This window comes from Rhinopithecus roxellana, chromosome 7 (genome assembly GCF_007565055.1).
Source record: "Rhinopithecus roxellana isolate Shanxi Qingling chromosome 7, ASM756505v1, whole genome shotgun sequence".
In the NCBI taxonomy this organism is placed as follows: Eukaryota; Metazoa; Chordata; class Mammalia; order Primates; family Cercopithecidae; genus Rhinopithecus; species Rhinopithecus roxellana.
In genome coordinates, this window is record NC_044555.1 from 93,748,346 (window position 1) to 93,766,344 (window position 17,999).

Genomic DNA, 17,999 nt, shown 5'->3' on the forward strand with positions numbered 1-17,999 from the left:
AGCCCCCATTAGAAAAAAACAAGGAAGATGGACAGGGTGAGGCAGCTGGGTGCCTCTGCTCAGGTCGACCACAGGCTTTGCAGATGCCACTTCGAGAGACCAGGACACAAGTTTATGATGCCCAGAGGCAGATACAAGCTGGCCCTAGGCTTTATGTTTATCAGCCTTTCTCCACTACTGATCACTTAAATTGGAAACAGCATATCCCTTCCTATACAGAAAAACCTCAGGCTCTCACTGATTTGGTGAATTCTATTATTATGACACATAACCCAACCTGGCCAGATTGTCAGAAACTTTTGCTAACATTATTTAATACAGAGGAGCATAAGAGAGTTAATCAGGCAGCTCTCAGCTGGTTACAAGGGGAAGCCCCAGAGGCCACCCCTAACCCGTGCCAGCTCACCATGGAGCGATAACCAGATGAGGACCCTAACTGGGACCCAAATGAGGCAAGGGACATGGAAGGGCTGCAGCTATGTAGAAAGGCACTCCTGAATGAGATAAAAGCAGGAGGGAGGAAGGAAGGCAATGAATATGAGCAAAATATCAGAAGTGTGCCAAAAGCCTGACAAAAGCCCAAGTGCATTTAATGAAAGGCTTTGTGAGGCCTATAGGCTGTACACTCCAATTATTCCAGAGGCTCCTAAAAACCAAAATATGATAAATATGGCGTTTGTCGGGCAAGCTCAGGGAGACATAAGACAAAAGCTTCAGAGGCTGGAAGGCTTTGCAGGGAAAAATATTAGTGAACCCCTGGAAAGAGCAAACAAAATATACATAAACCAGGAAAAGGTGGAGAGAAAGGAAGAAAGAAAAACCAGAAATAGAAACAAAGAGACAGCTCAATTTATAGCTGCTGCACTAGCAGAAGGTAATCCTGGATTTGCTAGAGGGCAAGGCTGAGGCAGAGACTGAGGAAGGGGGCAAACAAGACTGGGAGATGAAAGCCGGTTCCAGTTGGACAGGAACGAATGTGCAAGGTGCAGGCAAATGGGCCATTGGAAAATGAGTGCCCCGAAAAGGAAAAGGATGGAGATGATGGTCAATGGTCTAACACCCGAGTGCGGCATTCGGTTGCTAGTTGTGGTGCTTCAAAGGCAGATCCTGATGTGATCGGCCTAGCAGGGGCCGAGAATTTTGAGGACTAAGACAGACCAGGCTCCATCTTTTTAGGCCCCGGGGAGCCTATGGTCTCTATGGAAGTAGGGGGCCAATTAGTGGATTTTTTTTGGTCGATACTGCTGCTGATTTCTCTGGTAACTCACCCAATTAGCCCCCCACAAAGAACTGTGCTACTATCGTAGGTGCTACTGGGGCCAAAGAAAAGAGACCTTTCCAAATCCAGGAGATGTGTTATTGGGGGACAAGAAGTGCAGCATGTGTTTCCATATATGCCAAATTGTCCAGTGCTCTTGATGGGGAGAGACTTACTCCAGAAACTGCAGGCACAAATTTCCTTTATACCTAAAAGGAGTATGACCTTGGAGATAGGGAAGCCAAAGGCAATGACATTGACTCTAACTGTCCCAAGAACTGAGGAATGGCGGCTCTACGGACTGTATACCAGGAGGCTGCCAGAGCCGGACCTACACAATATGTGAGAAATGCTTTTCAAGGTATCAGGTGTATAGGCTAAGGACAACACCCCTGGACTTGCTGCAAACAGATCCCCAGTGGTAGTAGAGCTTAACCCTCATGCTGCCTTGGTACGAGTCCGTCAGTACCCACTACCCAGAGAGGCAATTGAAGGCATAACAAAACATCTCAATCGGCTCTATGAACATGGGGTTATAGTGAAATGCAAGTCCTCCTGGACTACTACTCTGCTGCCTGTGCGCAAACCAAATGGTGAATACAGGACAGTGCAGGAACTCCGGGTGGTAAACAAGGCCACTGTCACTATCCATGCCATAGTACCCAACCCATACACAAGGTTGGGACAGATTCCTGCTGAGGCCACGTGGTTCACGTGTCTGCTTTCTTTTGCTTGAGGCTTGCTCCCTAAAGTCAGCCTACATTTGCCCTCCAGTGGGGGCAATCGCAGTATACCTGGACAAGGCTGCCGCAGGGGTGTAAGAATTCTCCCACTGTCTTCAAGGCTTTGGCTACCGATCTTGAGGCTTTTGCGCCACCTAGTGACAACTATGGGCCATTACAACACATTGATGATTTGCTATTTGCTGCCCCCGTGAGGGAGGAATCACTTCACGGAACAGAGAGGCTTCTTCACCTGCTGTGTGAAGCTGGTTATAGTGTCCAAGGACAAGGCAAAAGTCTGTTTTCAGGAGGTTGGATATCTAGGATTCATGATATCCCAAGGCCAGCGCAGGCTTGGAAGTCCACGCAAGGAGGCTGTGTGTGCACTGACCACCCCAGTTACAAGGCAGCAGGTCAGGCAATTTCTAGGCGTGGTGGGATTCTGCCAAATCTGGGTTCCAAACTTCTCCCTTATAGCAAGGCCCTTGTATGACGCTATAAAAGGAAAGGAAAGAGAGCTCCTCCTATGGGAAAAGGAACAGGAAAAGGCCTTCAAGGATATAAAGGGAGCTCTCATCCAGGCCCTGGCACTAGGGTTGCCAGATGTAAAAAAAGCCCTTCTTTCTGTATGTGGATGAATGAAAGGGAATGGCAGTCAGAGTCTTAACTCAGTTGTTGGGCTCTTGGCATCAGCTGGTAGTATACTTATCCAAAAGACTGGACTTGGTGGCTTTAGGTTGGCCCAGCTGCCTCAGGGCATTGGCAGCTACTGCAATGCTTATAGAAGATGCCAACAAGCTAGGCTTAGGTCAGAAGTTAATAGTTCGGGTGACACACACTGTAGTCACCTTAATGGAGCAAAGAGGACATGGTTGGCTGTCCAACTCTAGAATGCTTAAGTATCAAGGGCTTCTATGTGAAAATCCCCAGATAACACTAGAGAATGTAAATACCTTGAACCCAGCTACCCTGCTGCCTCTGGAGGAGCCTGATTGGAAGGATGGTGGGTTGCATCACTGCTGGCAGGACTTTTCCCACTGTTGCATAAATATTGTGGATGAAGTGTTCTTGAGCCAGGAAGACCTCAGAGATACTCCCTTGGAGAACCCAGATGTTAAATACTTCACTGATGGCAGCAGTTTCATAACACATGGGGTGCAATATGCAGGGTATGCAGTAGTGACCCAACACTCGGTGGTCGAGGCTCAAGCCTTACCTTCTTGGACCTCCACTCAGAAGGCTGAATTAATAGCATTAACCAGAGCACTGTTATTGGCCAAGGGGAAGAAAGTAAACATATATACTGACTCTAAATATGCTTTTGCAACTCTGCATACCCATGGGGCGATATACAAAGAGAGAGGACTTTTGACTACCAAAGGAAAAGAAATAAAAAACAAAGAGGAAATTTTGCAATTATTAGAAGCCATATGGGCTTCAGAGAAGGTGGCTGTCATTCATTGCAAAGAACACCAAATTGGGAAAAGCTATGAGGCACAGGGCAACAGAAAGGCATACCGAGAGGCTCGGCGGGCAGCAATGAGCAAGGCTTTACCTGAAGAAAGAACTCTAACAATGCCTCTCCTTATAGAGCCCCCTTTGCTGGAGGTACCCCATTAACTCTTCAAGTGAAAAAGCTTGGTTTGTTCTGGAAACAGGGAAATACATTAAAGGTGGATGGTGACTGTTCTCTGATGGGAAGTTAGCCGTCCCAGAGACAATAGCCCCAAGATTTGTGAAGTAGATCTATCAAGGAACACACATGGGAAAGACGGCCCTAGAGACTTTGATAGGTCAACACTTGTATGTGCCACGGCTCTCTGCCATCACCCGTGCTGTTTGCGAACACCCTGTGCCTGGAATAAGCCAAAACAAGGACCTACTCGACCCCCAGGAATTCAGGAAATGGGAGCTGTGCCTTTTGAGAACTTGCTTCTAGACTTTACTGAGTTGCGTTGAGCAGGAGGTTACTGGTATATGCTAGTGTTTCTTTGCACCTTCTCGGGGTGGGTTGAGGCCTTGCCCACCAGGACTGAAAAGGCATGAAAGGTGACAAAGGTGCTACTAAAAGACATCATACCAAGGTTTGAATTGCCTTTAACCCTAGGATCAGACAATGGTCCTGCATTTGTGGCAGAAGTAGTACAACAGCTCACTCAGCTTTTAAAGATCAAATGGAAACTGCACACAGCCTACAGACCACAGAGTTCAGGGAAGGTGGAACGGATGAACCAGACACTCAAACAGCTACTAAAAAATTTTTGCCAGGAAACTCACTTACAATGGGATCAGGTCTTGCCCATGGTCCTCCTCCAGGTCAGGTGTACACCTACAAAACAAATTGGGTATTAGCCCTATGAAATATTTTTCAGAAGGCCACCCCCAATCATTAATCAAATTAGAGGGGATTTAAAGGAGTTAGGAGAGCTAACCCTTAGAAGACAGATGCAGGCTTTAGGGGTAACAATGCAGGAGGTGCAAGGCTGGGTAAGGGAAAGGATATCTATAAGTCTAACAGACCCAGTGCATCCACATAAACCGGGGGATTCTGTCTGGGTTAAAAGGTGGTATCCAGGCTGGACGTGGTGGCTCACGCCTGTAATCCCAGCATTCTGGGAGGCCGAGGTGGGTAGATCACGAGGTCAGGAGATCGAGACCATCCTGGCTAACATGGTGAAACTCCTTCTCTACTAAAAATATGAAAACAAAAAATTAGCCAGGCATGGTGGTGGGTACCTATAGTCTCAGCTACTTGGGAGGCTGAGGTAGGAGAATGGCGTGAACCCGGGAGGCAGAGCTTGCAGTGAGCCGAGATTGCGCCACTGCACTCCAGCCAAGGCGACAGAGAGAGACTCCATCTCGGAAAAAAAAAAAAAAAAAGAGGTGGAATCCAACAACCCTGGGGCCCTTATGGGATGGGCCCCATGTTGTGATCATGTCTACTCCCACTGCTGTTAAAGCTGCAGGTGTCACACCTTGGATTCTCCATAGGCAGCTAAAACCAGCGGCAGCAGTGACTCCCGAAGACGACCAGTGGACTAGCCAACAAGACCCAGATCGCCCCACCCAAACAGTCCTATGGCAAAACCCAACTACCAGTAAGAAGGACAACTGCCCTGCTCTGACCACACCGGAGGCTGGTCAGTCTACGTATGGCTGAAGCTTGAGGATCCTGCAAGCTCTGCTCTAGTCACATCCCAGAAGCTGACTAGTCTATGCACAGCTGAAACTAAGAGGACCATCTCCGGATAAGTAAATGTGGATGCAATTTATAAGCCTAGCTATAATTCTGTCAATACTGATTGTTCTGTTATGTTATTACTGCAAATGCTGCAAATGTCTATGCCCAGAGGAAGGTTTGCCATGCCCATGTGTAGTATAAGCATGTTTCTATTACATACGCTAATGTTCTTACCATTTTTGCCTATACTAAAAAAGGAGAAATCTCTAGAAACATGCCCACACTGTGTACACCCTACCTGGGTAAGAAATACCATAGTTAAAACTCTACTGTACCAAACCTACTATGAATGTACAGGAACCAAGTTAGGAACCTGTGCATACAACCAGATCACCTATTCAGTCTGTGACCCAGGAAATAATCAGCTGTATATATGTTATGACCCTAAACTCTTACTTTATGAATTCTGGTTTGAGGTACATATTAAATCAGAGGGAGAAAAAGAAGGAGAGCTTATAGCTTGAACAAAAGAAGCCCCTCCCTCCTATAAAAGGCACATTTCCTTGTACTTTGATGCCTGCCATGCCACATATGTTCATAATCTTAAAAAAAAAAAAAAAAAAAAAAAAAAGAAGCAGTCTGTAATGGTTTAACACAAGAGAGGCTTAACAACAACAGTCCTAAACATCTGTATGGAGAACCACAAATCGGATGCCTGGACTGTAACATTCAGTGTTCTATGCTAACACAGCTCCAACACTTATATTGAGGAAGGACTGCTCTGCTAAATAGTATGTCAACCAAACCAAATTGTAAGACAAGGACATGCAATCCTTTACATTTTACTATCTTAAAGCCAGAGCTACCTTTTTGGCCTACAGGACAGACAGCACTATTATGAGTTGATAGACAAGAAGCAGGCCTTGCAGTTCCACTACTGATTGTCAAAAAGACTAGAAGGACTCAAAAGTGTCCAATCCTGTAATTCTGGGTCCATAAGTCATTCTATAAGCATTTTGAACAGCCAGTGCCTGAGCTTCCCCCATCACCTAAAAACTTATTTGCTCAACTAGCTGAAAACATAACTGGCAGCTTAGGAATTTCCTCATGCTATGTATGTGGAGGAACTCATATGGGGGACCAGTGGCCATGGGAGGCAAAGGAATTAATGCCACAAGATAACTTCACTTCACCTAACCCTGCCAGTGAAGCAACAGCCTCAGCCAGTGTTTGGTTGTTAAAAACCTCCATAATTAAAAAGTACTGTATCACCCGATGGGGAAAGGCTTTCACAGAGGCAGTAGGAGAAACAACCTGCCTAGGGCAACAGCATTATGATGAGACTAAAAACAAAACTCTATGGAGAAACGCCCAGAATGACTCTTACTTACCAGGTCCAAACCCTTTCTCTGGATTCTCTACTCTAAGCCACACTTGGTATCAGCTAGAGGCTCCAAATGCTTGGAAGGTACCCTCTGTCCTATAATGGATCTGTGGAGCATGGGCATATCAGCAACTGCCAGCTAAATGGACAGGGGCATGTGTGTTAGGAACAATCAAGCCATCCTTTCTAATTCCTCTAAAGCAAAGGGAACTCTTAGGATATCCAGTTTATAATGAAAATAAAAGAACTAGAAGAAGCATAATCACAAAAATAGATACAAATGTCAAAAAGATGTGGACATAGGAGACTGAAAAGATAATTGTCTCCTGAAAGAATCATTAAATATTATAAGCCAGCTACCTGGGCGCAAGACGGGTCATGGGGATATTGCACCCCAATCTATATGCTCAACTGCATCATAAGGTTGTAGGTAGTCCTTGAAATTATAACCAATGAAACATCAAGGGCACTAGGGTTATTGGCAATACAAGCAACACAAATAAGAAATGCTGTGTATCAAAACAGATTAATTTTAGATTACCTCTTAGCCTCAGAAGGAGGAATTGATAGAAAATTTAATTTAACCAACTGTTGCCTAGAAATCGTTGATAATGGCCGAGCTATTATGGAAATCGCAGCTAGAATGTGCGAGCTGGCCCATGTTCCAGTTCAGACTTGGTCCGGGTGGTCCCCGGATTCCTTGTTAGGAAAATGGTTCTCAACCTTTGGAAGATTCAAAACCCTCATTGGTAGGTTCTTGCTTATTCTTGGCATCTGCCTCATCCTCCCTTGCCTTTTACCTCTGTTTATTAGGCGTATTCAGTCAACTATAGAGGCAGTAGTAACCCGATACACTACCATGCAGTTGATGGCATTAACCAAATATCAGCCGCTGCCAGTAGAAGCAGCTCAGCTCTGTGAAGAGGTGGCAAAAGTGCTTTTTATTAACACCTTTGTTATAAAAAGCACCAAAGGGGGGAATGGAACAGGAATTAAAAGAAATTAAAGAATGTGTAAGCAGAAACTCAGTTGTATGTAAGAAAACCCAATTCCCCCTGAGAAAAAGAAAGAGCTGGAGTCCTTTAAAAATTAACTGCCTTTTTTTCTGTGGCCAGTGAGCCTTATCTCTCCTCCTTTCCCAGGCATTGTGAAGACCCTGTTTCCCGAGCTGTGCAGCTGCAAGGTCACTAGACAGATAAACTCAAGTTGTAAAACCTGTTTTTCCTTGAAAATTAAGAAATGATGTAATGCATGTCTCAATTAATTGAATAACTGTCTCTGTTTCTCAATTCTGTAATATGCTTCCCCCTGCCCCACGATACGCTTAAAAAGTAACTTAACTCTTTGTTCAGGACTCAGTCCTTTGGATGTTAATCTGACTGGGCTGGTGCACCTAAATAATAAATATCCTCCTGAACACCATCGATCTATCTGATTCCTTATCAATCCCGCTACACTTTCAGAACCTACAGCACAATGGTCAGGCATTGATCAGATATTGTGGCAATCCCCACATTTCCTGGTACAGGGCCCTGTAAACACAGCAGCCAACAAAGGTTACTGAGTGAAGTAAATATAGGTACAAAAAGACTTATAGAACCATTATTTTCACAATAAAACATCCTGCCCCTATTGCCCACTGCCAGAGAATAACCATCATCTTTCTTCTTTCAAGGACCCTTGTGAATAAACACATACAAACTGGCAGAAGCAGGAAATGTGAGGCAGCATGTTTAATCATCTCCATCTATTCAAAAACCCCATAAGATAGTTATCATTGTTATTCCCATTTTACAGATTAGAAAACTAACACAAACGGAGAGTGATCAAGTGAGATTAGCCAGCTGCCAACAGGTAAGCAAAGCAAAATTTCAGATTCCAGCAGTTTAGCTCCAGGAGGAGCCAGCCTGAGGAGGAGACATCTTAGTTAAAATCAGAAAGAGGCTGTCAGATTGTCATCCCTTCCCATCTCTTCGAAAGTGAATTGGTCAAATATTTTCTAGTTGTTTTCTTACCCATCCTCTGGGAACATGAGGTATAATGGGCGCACTCATCCATTATGATCAGTCATTGAGGTGATTGGAACCCACAGTACATGTAGGGGCTCACAAAACAGTTTAATTTCTTATATAAAATGAGGTTGATCAAAAGGGTCGTTGTGCAAGCAAAAATAGAATGAGTCACCCAAACGATGGAGGATAGGTCCTATAGTTGAAACCTACTCTCTATATTCAGGACATTAACAAGTTCTGCAGTATCTACAAAATACTTCTTAAAGGAAGAATCTTAGAGCACTCAATCTGTCCTGGCTGTGTTTATTTGACAATAAATAAAATGTATTTATTCCTAAATAAGAGCTCAGAAAGATATCTGTAGAAAAGGGCAGGAGTAGAGGAAAAGAGGGCTATGCAGCAGCAGGAAAGAAAGGAAATCACTGCAGGTCCACAGCACCAGCTCAGCGCAGAAGGTAAGTGCGCATTTGTAATGGGTCTGTAGCCGGAGACATAGCAGAAGCTGCACTATCCACAGTCACAACCAGAGGCAAAGGAAGGATCCTGCCCTGCAATTTTAGAAATCTTGGCTGCAGCTGGGAACGGTGGCTCACGCCTGTAATCCCAGCACTTTCGGAGGCCGAGGTGGGTGGATCACTTGGGGCCAGAAGTTCCAGACCAGCCCAGCCAACATGGTGAAACCCTGTCTCTACTAAAAATACAATAATTACCCAGGTGTGCTGGTGCATGCCTGTAGTTCCAGGTACTCAGGAGGCTGACGCACTCCTGAGTACCTGCACAACACATGCAAGCACCCACTCCATCCTACTCCCTGCCCCCCGCCCTCCTCCCCCTTCCCCTCCTTCTCCCCACTTCTCCTCCCCTCTGCCCTACTCCCCCCACCTGACTCCCTCCCCTCGCCCTACTGCCCCACCCCAACTCGTGCTCTTCTGCACCCAGGGCAAGGCCAAGTCCCTGAGGCATGCGCACCTCATTAGGCCCAACCCACAGCAAATAGTGGGAAGAGGCAAGGCAAGAAAGGAGGTCTCTAAGTGGATACACTGTTACTGAATCTAGGCGCCCAGAAGATGGAGGTTGTAGTGAGCCCAGATCGTGCCACTGCATTTCAGAGACAGAGCGAGACTGTCTTAAAAAAAAAAAAAAAAAAAAAAAAAAAAAAAAAAAAGAGAAGAAAAGCAATCTCGGGTGCACTAAGCATTGTGCGTGTTTCTACCCTTGCACTTTGATGTGGAGTCATTACTAAAAATTAATAGTGGATTTTCTCAAGGAGGGTGCTCCATTTTTACATAGTGCATTTGCGCAGCCCACAAGCTTTGCAAATCTAGGCCCAAGCTCCTGTTCCTGGAGACCTAGGAAGCACGGAGCTAGTGTGAAATCTCTCATCGCCATAAAATGGGCTTGCACGATTCCGCACAGCAGCTTCCCCAAGTTCCACACTAATGCATGCCAGTCTATAGCACAACACATGCAAGCACCGACCCCATCCTACTCCCCCGCCCACGCCCTACTCCCCCCTCCCCCGCACCCTACTCCCCTCCTTACTCCTCCCCCATCCCCTCCCCCACCCCCGCCACCAACACGTGCTCTTCCCCACCCCGGGCAAGGCCAAGCCCCTGACGCATGCGCACATCAGCAGGCCCAACCCAGAGCAAAGAGCGGGAAGCAGAGAGGCGGTCTCTAAGTGGATACATTGTTGCTGAGTCTAGACGCCAGAAGAACCTTCCAGGCTGCGACTCACAGTTCTAGCACTGCCTAGGAGATCGTGGTGGCTCCAGCTTAGAATCTGCAGAAGCACACAGCTCCATCCACACCACTCAGGGTATGGAGCCTTTGGACCAGTCTAGCCAGGATATCACCAGCTTGCTCAGCCTTGGAGTCGACTGCGAGAAGGAACTACAGGGTCAGTACCTGAATGGGACTCATGCTTTTGCGAACTCAGGAAACCGAGGTTCCTTGGGAGAGGCGAGTCGACTGGATGATGCCCCCGCACTACCACTGCTCTGAGTGCAGCCCCTCACCGCCTCCTTCCAACACCCTCAGGACCAAGGCCTTAATCTTTCTCTTGGGGTTTCTACTTTTCCAGATATGAGTGCTGTGGTGCTGTCGCTTACTGAAGAGGTCAAAGAGGAGGAAGAGGATGCACAGTCTGAGCCTGAGCAAGGCACAGCAGCAGCAGGAGAAGAGTCAAAGTTGGCAGGAGCCCAAGGCGGAGAAGAAAAAGATGGCGGCGGCGGCGCAGGAGCTCCTGGCCTCCTATGTAAAGAAAACCGCGAGGGCAGCAGCGGCAGCGATGGCGACGATGAGGGCAGCGACCAGAGCGAGAAGGAACCCAGGCAGCAGGATTCGCCCCCACTGGGCGCTGTCGGGGGGCTGGAGCCTGGCAACGCGCAGGAGCCCGGCGTCCACGCCTTCACCCCCTTGCAGCTGCAGGAGCTGGAGCGCATTTTCCGACGCAAGAAGTTCCCCAGCGAGTTCCTGCGGTAAGCCCATTGCTGGTTGGCGCGCGGTTTGCAGGGAGCACGTGCTGCTCCAGGGTGGCATTTGGCTTTCCCCCAGTCCCTCTCCAGCCCTCTCCAGCCCTCTCCCCTCCTGAACCAAAACCCACCTGGGGCCTGGTGTTGCTGCTGTCCCCTCCCCGCAGACCCCTGGCCCCTGGTGGGTTCTGTAGTGGGGCTATGCCTATTAGGCATCATGCATAATTTAAATGAACCAAGTTGGGCAACTTTGGGCTGAGGTCGGTTATGATAAGTAACTCCTATCGCAGCCGAGGCAGAAATAAAGGTTCGGTACAGCAAGTGCAGGGTCGCATCTTGACCTTATTTAGAATTCTGAGAAGTCTGTCGTTTGGCTGGGTTTCCTTTGGTGTTAATTGTTCTAAGTTTCAAATAGTAAGAACATATTTATCTTGATGAACGATTTTTTTTTGTTATGGGGGGTTATTTTTTATTTGTTTGAGAAACAGTCTCGCTGGGACACCCAGGCTGGAGTGCAGTGGTGCGATCTCGGCTCACTGCAACCTCTGCCTCCCAGGTTCAAGAGATTCTCCTGCCTCAGCCTCCAAAGTAACTGGGACTACAGGTGCCAGCCACCACGCCCGGCTAATTTTTGTATTTTTAGTAGAGACGGGGTTTCACCATATTGGCCAGGCTGGTCTCGAACTCCTGACCTCAAGTGATCCTCCTGCCTTGGCCTCTCAAAGTGCTGGCATTACAGGCGTGAGCCATCGCCCTGATTTTTTTTTTTTTTTGGCATCTCCTTTATTTGTGACCTGAGAGAAAAGTTCCTAACGTGAGGCTCAGCTGGATGTTACAGAACAGCCTACTGCGTGTGGGGAGTTGGTAGAATAAAAAATTAAACACAAGAATGAAACGACACCCATAACTCCAAATGCTGAACACGTGTGGTTTCTTCCCATAGAAGGAGGCTGGCAGGAAGCATGAATGTGACTGAACTCGCAGTGCAGGTCAGTAAACCGAAAAAGCAGTCGGGCAGGGGAGCCATTCTAAAACCTGCTTCAGGGCTTGGACACAACTTTGACCCAGACGTTGTCATCTTGGTGTTTTTGTGGTTTTTTTCATGTATAGGTAATGAGGTCTGAATTTTGGGATCTTTGTGGCTGGAAAATGCAGCAAGGAAAGCTCAGCTTGTGGAAATTTCCCGTTACCAGAGGGAACATGACTATCCACGGAAAAAAAAATTAGTACTGAACGGTTTCCTTTATTCCTTGTGTATAAAATATATTATGCACTTGAATAAATTATAAATATATAAATATATGTATTCCAAATTACAAATATATATATATATATAAGATATATGAGTGTAAATTAAATATAGCATAACATATAATATTAAACTCCTAGCACTGGTATCCTTTAGGTAGCACTTCCATGTGGAGGCATCCTGGGGTTTTCTGACCTGGGGATTATTCAAATTAATGCTCCAAAGAGCTCCATTAAACTAAATTATTTAATATATTTGAAACCAAGCATAAACTCTTTGGTTAAGAATTTATAAATGTTTAGGTGTTGGGGTAAAGGAATAATTCACAACCAGAATGTATGTTTCCTGAAGCTGAGACTGATGGGGAGGGGATAGCATAAAGTTTAAGTGCCTGGCCCTCCTACTATTGTTTCTAAGTATTTGGTAAAGCCTTGTAGAGAGTGGCAGCTCTAAATTTTAATTTTCTGGAATACTTTGATTTGGCAGCTTGAAAACATTGCTGACATAGTTAGTTTTGCATTCTGGTACAGATAGCGAAAAGGTTTGCAACCTTTGCAAGTTTATCTACAAATCAAAACAAACTACAAGATCAATTTTGCAGAAATTTCCACCAACCTAAGAAGGATAGAAGTGTTAGGCAAGAACTGTATACAGTCACACTCATGGCTTGGGGAAACTGCCTCCATTCAACTTTAGAAACTACCAAATGCATCAGTGAATATTTTCTTGAGCAATTTCTAGCATTTAAGAGATTTTTTGTTTCTTCCAGTTTGTTGTACTAATAGGAAGAGATGTGTTTTGTGTTATGTGTTGATAGTGGGGAATAGCTCTCAGGTCAGGCTAGACTCTTACCTGTGGCAATTTGAAATACCTTTTTATTTGCTCAGGCAGTGATAATAAATTTGTAGGTCAATGGATCCAAAGGAGTATTTGCAAAAAAGGAAAAGAAGAAAGAAAAATCGGGATAACCTTAATAGCTTTTCTGCAGAGTTCATGTGTGTGAATGCAGTGAGGGAACTATGCTGCAGTTCTGTCAATGGTGACATGTAGAAAAGCAGCCTGACAAAATGGGGCACTGAGTGTTGACATCCTGTTGCCCACCATTTTCAAAGGCAGGCAGTGCCAATTTGGGGGAGATGAAATATTGACGTTTTGGTGAATTGCCTTTCCCTTCCCTAGGTTTACATAGCATTCACTCAATGCAGTTCTGAAGGCAAAAGGACCACTCTCACTCAGCAAACAAGGGAAAAGGCATGATGTTCTCATTTATTGCCAAACATTTCAGCATGAATATCTCCAAAAAATTTTAATAGACGTTTCCTCCCTCTGTATTGTAAAGATAGTAAGGGCTGTTTTATGAAACCAACACTGAGAATGGGGACCTAATGTTGGCCCATAGCACATTTAGCCCACTTTTGGCACTGCTTATGTTTATGAACCTTTGACCACAGGTACATTGCAGTTGCCTCTAAACAAGCACTATTACAGTAGGCTTAAAATTTAGAGTATGTATTCATGAGGGAGAAGGACTCTGAACAGTAAGATGGGAGAAGGAAATGGGGGATCAAACAGGGAGAGGAGTCCCTTTGTCCCGTAAAATTTGCAGTTTGGGAACTTCTAGACGGATCAAAATACAATGGAAATGTCATTAACTAGAAGCTTGGGGGATAGTGTTGTTTAATGGACAGGTTTTACTTTTTGGTTTTTTAACAGTAGGCAGGTGTTTAGGGAGTAGTGTTTTTTGATACCTCCTCCACGTTACTACTAAACATGTTCAGAGATGCCTATTTGGACACTCCCGCTTTGGGGATGCTGATGAGATTGGGATCTTCTGCTTGAGTAGTGAGGCTAGATGGCTGAAGGTGTCCCATGGAGCTGGGCAACCAAGTCTCTGTCCCACATCTCGGGACTAGGGAGAACCAAGTGAGCTGACCTTGTCCTTAGCCTGGGAAGATTTGGAAGGAGGGATGAGTTGGAGCATGCAGAATTAGCAATGCTTCCTTTCTCTCCAACTCTCAACTGGGCAAAGCTTTTTTGAGAATTTTTGTGAATTTGGACAACATTTGTGTCCTCCTTTCACAAAACTTCAAGCTAAAGTGTGAAGACAGTGTCTAGGGCTTCAGATACCCTCATTTCCCAGCAAGACAATCCATAAACTCCCTGAGCCCCCTGTAACGAGACTTGCCTTGCAATATACCATCTTTTTAATTCTCAAGGAGTTTCGGAAAATGAATGATCCATTAGAGGTTCTTGAAGGAAAGAAAACTTGTTTTAAAATACAATGTACTCTTACCAATTTTTTACTTTACACTGAAGATGGGCTTTTCAAAATGGGGGCCTCATCCTCTTGGTATGACTTTAAAAGGCACCCCCCCATTTTTTCCAAGCTCAGCTTCCCCCACGACCAGGGTGACAGTAGCCTAGTAAGTAGGAGTTGGTGGGCAGCTGGATGGCTGACGGTCTGGTATCTGCAAGCAGACATGCCACACATTGCAATACCAGGAGGGACCGAGTTCCACTCATCAGCTACACCTGCACCCAAGAGTGGAAAATGTAATATTACAGATGAAAGGACAGAGACAAAGAAATAAGCCAAGCCAGAGCATACGTAGCACATACTTGGAGCTCACTAGGGAAAGGTGTGGTGTTCACCTTTCTAAGATATTTTAGTAGTAAGGAAGTAGCTTGCCTTGATGCAGCGGAAAAGGTTAAGGACAGAGAGAGTTGCTTGTTGTGTGTTTTCCCATGATGAAACTAAATGCTCAATATACTAAACCTGTTTCTTTTTTCCTCTGATTGAAGATTTGGTTTGAGAATAGAAGAGCCAAGTGGAGGAGACATCAGAGGGCATTAATGATGAGAAACATGCCGCCCTTCATGGTCGTGGGCCAGCCTGTCATGGTAACTGCAGTTGAGGCCATAATGGCACCCTTTTCCATCAGCGCGATGAGAGATGGTTACTTCTGGGGCTACAGCCATTCCAGCACCCTGTGTTTCTCCGTGTCACCCTTTCCTCCTCCGTCCTTGCCCCTTCCAACTGTGTTTCTTCCACCTATGCCTCCCTCTGACGAGGCCCAATTTGGCCCACTCCCTTTTGTTATCATGCATTATTTCACATTCCCCAATGTGTAAGGGATAGCCTCTGTGCCACTTTTTGCCAGAGTGTGTTTGAGCCAGATTCGTAGTTTGCATAGCACCCCATCAAGAGTAGTTCATCAAATGTCTGTTAAACGTTTTAAAGAAAAGTAGATCATTGACCCATTTTTAGGGTACTTTAAAAAATGTTTCTATAAATATGTTAAGGTTATGTACATTTGTTTTGTGTGTCACATGGGGTAAGTTCTGAATAAAAATTGTTAAGAAATGCAGTTCAAACCGAATGTCACGGACTCTCCTCTCATGCAGTAATCTGGAGTCACCATCCGGGGGTTGTGCATGTTACAGAAGTTTCCCATGTGCCCATGGCAGGCTTACACTGACCCACACATTCTCTTCCACCCCCACGCCCAACATCCCATACTCATCTCCTCTCTGCCCCATTGATACCAGGTACACGTGCAAGATGGGGTGGTGTGAGTCCCTAATGAGAGAATAGTGTGTTTCAAGGCACTGCCAGGGTGGAAAACAGCAAAACCAAAATGGTATCGGGAAGGAAGCCACGCCCACTCTTAAAAATTCATGAAGTTGGCCGGGCGCGGTGGCTCAAGCCTGTAATCCCAGCACTTTGGGAGGCCGAGACGGGCGGATCACGAGGTCAGGAGATCAAGACCATCCTGGCTAACACCGTGAAACCCCGTCTCTACTAAAAAACACAAAAAACTAGCCGGGCGAGGTGGCGGGCGCCTGTAGTCCCAGCTACTCGGGAGGCTGAGGCAGGAGAATGGCGTAAACCCGGGAGGCGGAGCTTGCAGTGAGCTGAGATCTGGCCACTGCACTCCAGCCTGGGTGACAGAGCAAGACTCCGTCTCAAAAAAAAAAAAAAAAAAAAAAAAAAAAAAAAAAAAAAAAAAAAAAAAAAAATTCATGAAGTTTTTTCTTGCTATGGAAGACTTCTTTAAAGTAATTTTGTTTTAAAAATGTAAATGTAAATAATGCCATGAAATTATACACTGATTTAATGGCTAAAATGGCAAATTTTTATAATGGTTTACCACAACAAAAGAAAAGAGAAAATATACCAAAAAGTTTTTAAAAAGTGATTATGAACATTGTGATCCTGTGAAGTGATTGCAATGCCTGCAGATAAGGAGTCATGGTTACAACAATGTTTTCTCTGCAAATTATTTGATGGTCACTTTCACAATGCTTATGTTTTCAGCCTGAATTGCATTTTCTTGGGTGAGCATGAACTTTCTGTCAGGCTTTCTGCTGCTATTCATTCCCCACTTCTCTCTACACAATTGTGGGTGTCAAGCTTCAGCCACACAATTGCATCTGATGTGAGGGTTTTGCAAGAAGGAGGTTTCTTCGTACCCCTGAAGTCACAAGCCTTGGTGGGAATAGGGAAAGTCCATGAATTCACTATGCATTTATGCATGCCCTTGGGCCAAGTGGATTCTTTTTTCTTTTCTGATTGAGATTTTCCCTTTCTTTTTTTTTTTTTTTTTTTTGCTATTGTTCTCATTGTATTCTGCTTTGTATAATTATGTACAGTAAGTCCCGCATGTCAGTGTACATTCAGTCTGGAAATTGTTTCCATCTGGTACATTTTATGGCAGTCGGTCTATTCCTGCTCATTATTTTGTTTTTTCTACATTCAGACTGAAACATTTGGTAGCCTAGAGGTACTCAGAAATAGGCAAAGAAAGGTAAAAGGGGAGGAGGGGAGATTGAAGTCATACTTCTATTATCCCTCCCCATCATAACATTTTTATACCATCAAAAGACGTTTTTAGCCATATATGTTTCCTTTATATAGAAAATGAGATCTCCTATACTCAGTTGGCATTTGTTTTCATGTATCTGATAAGTACCTTGTAGAATTATAGGTCAAGACGTTGTCTGGCTCTGGTAACCTAGATTCTGAATTTCAAAGCAGAGAGTTCTTACACCTTATGAAATTCAAATTCATAGAATTATAGGTAGGATGCCGTTTCACTTAAAATCACATAAAATGAATAGAAACTGACCTTGAACAACACATTGTCTAGGTAGCATACAGTGGGACTAGTTCAAGGGGCTGGGTAGAAAACAAGTTACAGTTTTTCTTTAGATGGGGAATATTACTGGAGACAGTACCCTTAAAACTTTCATTCCCTTTTTATTAGCAGCTAACATCTTGTATGCCTTTACTATGTGACAGGCAATAAAAGAATTTCCTTGGATGATTTTGTTTGATGCTCAAATGAATCCTAATAGTGAGGTTCTAGCATCTTCATTGAAAGAAGAGGAAACCTGTCCATGGTCCAAAGCTAATGAGAGGAACTGGATGTGAAGCCAAGTTTGTCTGGCTCCAGAGCCCATGCTTTGTCGAGTTTAATTCAGTGGTGGTGCACTGGGATGCCACAGTTAGGGCAATCTGGCTTCCAATCCCAGATGTGCCACTTCCCAGCTATTTCCCCCTGGGCGTTTTACTTAAGCTCTATAGTTTCATTATTATTCTTTATAAGATGGTAATATATCAAAATTGATGAGAGTAATAAACAACATATGTAAGTGGCCTTCCACAATGCCCAGTCACAGAGTAAGCACACAGAAATGTTTTCTACTATTATTCTAT

The 17,999-nt window shown here is 44.9% G+C and overlaps 2 protein-coding genes across 5 annotated transcripts in view; one reads left to right on the forward strand and one right to left on the reverse strand.

The window, feature by feature from the left end:
* LOC104662663 (putative uncharacterized protein CXorf42) overlaps positions 1-17,999 on the reverse strand; it is a 111,231-nt gene that overhangs the window by 22,765 nt on the left and 70,467 nt on the right. For all 4 annotated transcript variants that reach the window (XR_004058420.1, XR_004058421.1, XM_030934522.1 and 1 more), the window contains exon 2: positions 4,262-4,309. Coding sequence is in view for 2 of the 4 variants with exons in the window: in XM_030934522.1 (XP_030790382.1) it covers positions 4,262-4,309 (48 nt within the window). In the remaining 2 variants the exon portion in view is untranslated. The remainder of the gene's footprint in view (positions 1-4,261; positions 4,310-17,999) is intronic.
* RHOXF2 (Rhox homeobox family member 2) lies at positions 10,198-15,660 on the forward strand. Its single transcript, XM_010375112.1, has 4 exons — positions 10,198-10,457; positions 10,641-11,037; positions 11,975-12,020; positions 15,083-15,660. The coding sequence occupies exons 1-4, from the start codon at positions 10,379-10,381 to the stop codon at positions 15,410-15,412; spliced, it is 852 nt and encodes a 283-aa protein (XP_010373414.1). The 5' UTR covers positions 10,198-10,378; the 3' UTR covers positions 15,413-15,660.